Source organism: Nerophis lumbriciformis, linkage group LG07 (assembly GCF_033978685.3).
Source record: "Nerophis lumbriciformis linkage group LG07, RoL_Nlum_v2.1, whole genome shotgun sequence".
Classification (NCBI taxonomy): domain Eukaryota; kingdom Metazoa; phylum Chordata; class Actinopteri; order Syngnathiformes; family Syngnathidae; genus Nerophis; species Nerophis lumbriciformis.
In genome coordinates this window covers 50,190,001-50,197,153 of record NC_084554.2, presented here as the reverse complement: position 1 = coordinate 50,197,153, position 7,153 = coordinate 50,190,001, and the positions used below count along the sequence as shown (strand labels likewise).

Sequence of the window (7,153 nt, the reverse complement as noted above, 5' to 3'; positions counted from 1 at the left end):
AACTCATATGGAAACGGGGTTCGTAGTTGGAACCCTAAATATGTCAATTATTCATAACATTGATTTTTGATTCATTATTATTTTTGAATAATGACAACTTTAAAGAAACAAAACCAGCCTGCATGTCAGTTGTGTTGTTATAGAGTCAACATTGCAACTTTTTCTTCTGTTTGCTCTTTTATTGCACTTTTTAAGGTTCTTATTTAATATTTTTTAATACTTTTTTTTATCAAATGAGCTGTGGGACGCGTGCCTTTTAGGTCACGTGACATGTCTATGAACATTATTTGATGTTATAATGGTGTTATATAAGATTATAACAAGATAATGTTTGACTTTTGCACTCTGCCGGACGTACTTGGTTGGCTTTATAGCGGCAAGAAAGTAAAGAGCAATAGAGAAGAACTTGGACCCGCCCTTCCACGGGTGACGCGATCTGGAAGTGTGTGCGCGCGCACATGGACGCGTCTTGTGAGGACTTGTCGGAGGGTCGCTGGGCGCGTTAAGGACTGAGAAGATAGGAGACATGTTTTGTTTGAAAAGTCAACCTAAACGGACGCCGGCTGAAGAAGCGGCGTGGGCGAAGCGTGCGAGGAAAGTTGCGCAAGCGAACGGAAAACGTCTCGGTGAGTGGAAGTCTGGAAGACCACCTGGGGGGGATTCATGAGCAGCACACACGTTCGTCAACACGTCAGAGATCGTGTAATGACACTCCTACATGGTGTAATAACGGATCAGAGATCGTGTATTGGGCCGAAGACGCGACTTGGAAGCTTGCAGCGAGCAAATAGTTTCATGTTTTCCCTGCGGCTACAAATTCTTTCTGCAGCCGTCACACAAATATCAGTCTTAAACCCCCCTTCAGCATGCAGCTTCTCCATATTGTCATGGATAAATGTTTATTACTCAAATAAAAACTAACTTTTCCTTGAGAAAAATTGTATAAAACAGCACAGTAGAATGTAGTACAAACACGTTTTATGAAGTAATGTAATAATAATGTAAGATGTTTACCTTTCTGTCAAACACACCATCAGCAGCGTCTCCATATTGTCATGGATAAATGTTTATTATTAAGATAAAAACTAACTTTGCCATGAGAAATATTGTATAAAAACAGTGCAGTAGAATGTAGTACAAACAAGTACAGTAGTTTTATGAAGTAATGTAATAATAATGTAAAAAGAGTGGACTTTTACCTTTCTGTCAAACACACCATCAGCAGCTTCTCCATATTGTCATGGATAAATGTTTATTATTAAGATAAAAACTAACTTTTCCTTGAGAAATATTGTATAAAACAGTACAGTAGAATGTAGTACAAACAAGTTTTATGAAGTAATATAATAATAATGTAAGGTGTTTACCTTTCTGTCAAACACACCATCAGCAGCTTCTCCATATTGTCATAGATAAATGTTTATTATTAAGATAAAAAACTACCTTTTCCATGAGAAATATTGTATAAAAACAGTGCAGTAGAATGTAGTACAAACAAGTACAGTAGTTTTATGAAGTAATGTAATAATAATGTAAGGAGAGTGGACTTTTACCTTTCTATCAAACACACCATCAGCAGCTTCTCTATATTGACATGGATAAATGTTTATTATTAAGATTAAAAAACTAACTTTGCCATGAGAAATATGGCGACTTCTCCGGGGTGTACCCCGCCTTCCGCCCGATTGTAGCTGAGATAGGCTCCAGCGCCCCCCGCGACCCCAAAGGGAATAAGCGATAGAAAATGGATGGATGGATGATAAATATTGTATAAAAACAGTACAGTAGAATGTAGTACAGACAAGTACAGTCGTTTTATGAAGTAATGTAATAATAATGTAAGGAGAGTGGACTTTTACCTTTCTGTCAAACACACCATCAGCAGCTTCTCCATATATTGTCATGGATAAATGTTTATTATTAAGATAAAAACTAACTTTGCCATGAGAAATATTGTATAAAAACAGTACAGTAGAACATAGTAAAAACTAGTACAGTAGTTTGTTTTTTTCAAAAGTAATGTAATAATAATGAAAGGTGTTTGCCTTGGAGAGTGGACTTTTACCTTTCTGTCAAACACACCATCAGCAGCTTCTCCATATTGTCATGGATACATGTTTATTATTAAGATAAAAACTAACTTTGCAATGAGAAATATTGTATAAAAACAGTGCAGTAGAATGTAGTACAAACAAGTACAGTAGTTTTATGAAGTAATGTAATAATAATGTAAAAAGAGTGGACTTTTACCTTTCTGTCAAACACACCATCAGCAGCTTCTCCATATTGTCATGGATAAATGTTTATTATTAAGATAAAAACTAACTTTTCCTTGAGAAATATTGTATAAAACAGTACAGTAGAATGTAGTACAAACAAGTTTTATGAAGTAATATAATAATAATGTAAGGTGTTTACCTTTCTGTCAAACACACCATCAGCAGCTTCTCCATATTGTCATAGATAAATGTTTATTATTAAGATAAAAAACTACCTTTTCCATGAGAAATATTGTATAAAAACAGTGCAGTAGAATGTAGTACAAACAAGTACAGTAGTTTTATGAAGTAATGTAATAATAATGTAAGGAGAGTGGACTTTTACCTTTCTATCAAACACACCATCAGCAGCTTCTCTATATTGACATGGATAAATGTTTATTATTAAGATTAAAAAACTAACTTTGTGATGAGAAATATTGTATAAAAACAGTACAATAGAATGTAGTACAAACATGTAAAGTACATTTATGAAGTAATGTGATAATAATGTAAGGTAAACCTTTCTGTCAACACACCGTCAGCAGCTTCTCCATATTGTCATGGATAAATGTTTATTATTAAGATAAAAAACTACTTTTTGATGGAAAATCATTGTATAAAAACAGTACAGTAGAATGTAGTACAAACAAGTACAGTAGTTTTATGAAGTAATGTAATAATAATGTAAGGAGAGTGGACTTTTACCTTTCTGTCAAACACACCATCAGCAGCTTCTCCTTATTGTCATGGATAATTGTTTATTCTTAAGATTAAAAACTACCTTTTCCATGAGAAATATTGAATAAAAACTGTACAGTAGAATGTAGTGCAAACAAGTACAGTAGTTTTATGAAGTAATGCAGTAATAATGTAAGGTTTTACCTTTCTGTCAAATACACCATCAGCAGCTCCTCCATATTGTCATGGATAAATGTTTATTATTAAGATACAAACTAACTTTTCCATGAGAAATATTGTATAAAAACAGTACAGTAGAATGTAGTACAAACAAGTACAGTAGTTTTATGAAGTAATGTAATAATAATGTAAGGAGAGTGGACTTTTACCTTTCTATCAAACACACCATCAGCAGCTTCTCTATATTGACATGGATAAATGTTTATTATTAAGATTAAAAAACTAACTTTGTGATGAGAAATATTGTATAAAAACAGTACAATAGAATGTAGTACAAACATGTAAAGTACATTTATGAAGTAATGTGATAATAATGTAAGGTAAACCTTTCTGTCAAACACACCGTCAGCAGCTTCTCCATATTGTCATGGATAAATGTTTATTATTAAGATAAAAAACAAACTTTTTGATGGAAAATCATTGTATAAAAACAGTACAGTAGAATGTAGTACAAACAAGTACAGTAGTTTTATGAAGTAATGTAATAATAATGTAAGGAGAGTGGACTTTTACCTTTCTGTCAAACACACCATCAGCAGCTTCTCCTTATTGTCATGGATAATTGTTTATTCTTAAGATTAAAAACTACCTTTTCCATGAGAAATATTGAATAAAAACAGTACAGTAGAATGTAGTGCAAACAAGTACAGTAGTTTTATGAAGTAATGTAATAATAATGTAAGGAGAGTGGACTTATACTTTTCTGTCAAACACACCATCAGCAGCTTCTCCATATTGTCATTGATAAATGTTTATTATTAAGATACAAACTAACTTTTCCATGAGCAATATTGTATAAAAACAGTACAATAGAACTTAGTACAAACTGGTACAGTAGTTTGTTTTTTCAAAAGTAATGTCATTTTAATGTAAGGTGTTTACCTTGGAGAGTGGACTTTTATCTTTCTGTCAAACACACCAACAGCAGCTTCTCCATATTGTCATGGATAAATGTTTATTATTAAGATAAAAACTAACTTTTCCATGAGAAATATTGTATAAAAACATATTTCTGAATTTTGAGGACAAAATATATTTATCCTATTTTTGGAATAAGGCTGTCTACATACTGTAAGTAAGTAAGTAAATAAATAAGAAATTAAATAGGTAAATAGGTAATTCAGTAGTTAAGCAAGTAAGTAAGTAAATAAGTAATTAAATAGATAAATATGTAACTATGTAAGTTAATCAGTAAATAAAGCTGTGAATACTTATGTACATGTACATTTTGTATTATATTTTTAATACATCTACAAACATTTCTTTAAAAAAAAAACTTTCCACATTATCATTATGGGGTATTGTGTGTAGAATTTTCAGGATAAAAAATTAAAATAAAACATAAAATATGTAAAAAGTGAATACTTTCCAGATTTTGTTCAGTAAAGGTTTGCTAAAATGTCATTCTGATTAAAAATGGAACATTCATACCTTTCACATTGTCATTATAGGGTATTGTGTGTAGAATTTTGAGGACAAAATACATTTATTTTATTTTGGAATAAGGCTGTCTACGTACTGTAAGTAAGTAAATCAGAACATAAGTAAGTAAGTAAATAAATAAATAAATAAAATGTAGGCAAGTAAGTAAGTAAATAAATAAGTACAAATGTAGACAAGTAAGTAAGTAAATAAACAAGTAAGTAAGTAAATAAATATGTACAAATGTAGACAAGTAGGTAAGTAAATAAATAAGCAAGTAAATAAATAAGTACAAATGTCAACAAGTAAGTAAGTAAATAAACAAGTATGTACGTAAATAAATATGTACAAATGTAGACAAGTAGGTAAGTAAATAAATAAATAAGTAAGTAAATAAATAAGTACAAATGTAGACAAGTAAGTAAGTAAATAAACAAGTAAGTAAGTAAATAAGTACAAATGTAGACAAGTAGGTAAGTAAATAAATAAACAAGTAAGTAAGTAAATAAAAAAGTACAAATGTAGACAAGTAGGTAAGTAAATAAATAAACAAGTAAGTAAGTAAATAAATAAGTACAAATATAGACAAGTAGGTAAGTAAATAAATAAACAAGTAAGTAAGTAAGTAAATACATAAGTACAAATGTAGACAAGTAAGTAAGTAAATAAACAAGTAAGTAAGTAAATAAACAAGTAAGTAAGTAAATAAATAAGTACAAATGTAGACAAGTAGGTAAGTAAATCAATAAACAAGTAAGTAAGTAAATAAATAAGTACAAATGTAGACAAGTAAGTAAGTAAATAAACAAGTAAGTAAGCAAATAAGTACAAATGTAGACACATAGGTATGTAAATAAATAAACAAGTAAGTAAGTAAATAAATAAGTACAAATGTAGACAAGTAAGTAAGTAAATAAACAAGTAAGTAAGTAAATAAACAAGTAAGTAAGTAAATAAATAAGTACAAATGTAGACAAGTAGGTAAGTAAATCAATAAACAAGTAAGTAAGTAAGTAAATAAATAAGTACAAATGTAGACAAGTAAGTAAGTAAATAAACAAGTAAGTAAGCAAATAAGTACAAATGTAGACACATAGGTATGTAAATAAATAAACAAGTAAGTAAGTAAATAAATAAGTACAAATGTAGACAAGTAAGTAAGTAAATAAACAAGTAAGTAAGTAAATAAATAAGTACAAATGTAGACAAGTAAGTAAATAAGTAAGTAAATATACAAACCCCGTTTCCATATGAGTTGGGAAATTGTGTTAGATGTAAATATAAACGGAATACAATGATTTGCAAATCATTTTCAACCCATATTCAGTTGAATATGCTACAAAGACAACATATTTGATGTTCAAACTCATAAACTTTATTTTTTTTTTGCAAATAATCATTAACTTAGAATTTCATGGCTGCAACACGTGCCAAAGTAGTTGGGAAAGGGCATGTTCACCACTGTGTTACATCACCTTTTCTTTTAACAACACTCAATAAACGACTGGGAACCGAGGAAACTTAATTGTTGAAGCTTTGAAAGTGGAATTCTTTCCCATTCTTGTTTTATGTAGAGCTTCAGTCGTTCAACAGTCCGGGGTTTCCGCTGTTGTACTTTACGCTTCATAATGCACCACACATTTTCGATGGGAGACAGGTCTGGACTGCAGGCGGGCCAGGAAAGTACCCGCACTCTTTTTTTTACGAAGCCACGCTGTTGTAACACGTGCTGAATGTGGCTTGGCATTGTCTTGCTGAAATAAGCAGGGGCGTCCAGGAAAAAGACGGCGCTTGTATGGCAGTATATGTTGTTCCAAAACCTGTATGTACCTTTCAGCATTAATGGTGCCTTCACAGATGTGTAAGTTACCCATGCCTTGGGCACTAATTCACCCCCATACCATCACACATGCTGGCTTTTCAACTTTGCGTCGATAACAGTCTGGATGGTTCGCTTCCCCTTTGGTCCGGATGACACGATGTCGAATTTTTCCAAAAACGATTTGAAATGTGGACTCGTCAGAACACAGAACACTTTTCCACTTTGCATGAGTCCATCTTAGATGATCTCGGGCCCAGAGAAGCCGGCGGCGTTTCTGGGTGTTGTTGATAAATGGCTTTCGCTTTGCATAGTAGAGCTTTAACTTGCACTTACAGATGTAGCGACCAATTGTATTTAGTGACAGTGGTTTTCTGAAGTGTTCCTGAGCCCATGTGGTGATATCCTTTAGAGATTGATGTCGGTTTTTGATGGGATGGAAGGTCACGGTCATTCAATGTTGGTTTCCGGCCATGCCGCTTACGTGGAGTGATTTCTCCACATTCTCTGAACCTTTTGATGATATTATGGACCGTAGATGTTGAAATCCCTACATTTCTTGCAATTGCACTTTGAGAAACGTTGTTCTTAAACTGTTCGACTATTTGCTCACGCAGTTGTGGACAAAGGGGTGTACCTCGCCCCCATCCTTTCTTGTGAAAGGCTGAGCATTTTTTGGGAAGCTGTTTTTATACCCAATCATGGCACCCACCTGTTCCCAATTAGCCTGCAC

At 32.3% G+C, this 7,153-nt stretch overlaps 1 protein-coding gene across 1 annotated transcript in view; it reads left to right on the top strand.

Moving 5' to 3' along the window:
- Positions 1–413: 413 nt before the first annotated feature.
- Positions 414–7,153, top strand: part of plcd1a (phospholipase C, delta 1a) — a 62,061-nt gene continuing 55,321 nt past the window's right edge. Inside the window, exon 1 of the mRNA XM_061964898.2 lies at positions 414–626. Coding sequence (XP_061820882.1) covers positions 527–626 — 100 coding nt within the window. The 5' untranslated portion in view covers positions 414–526. The remainder of the gene's footprint in view (positions 627–7,153) is intronic.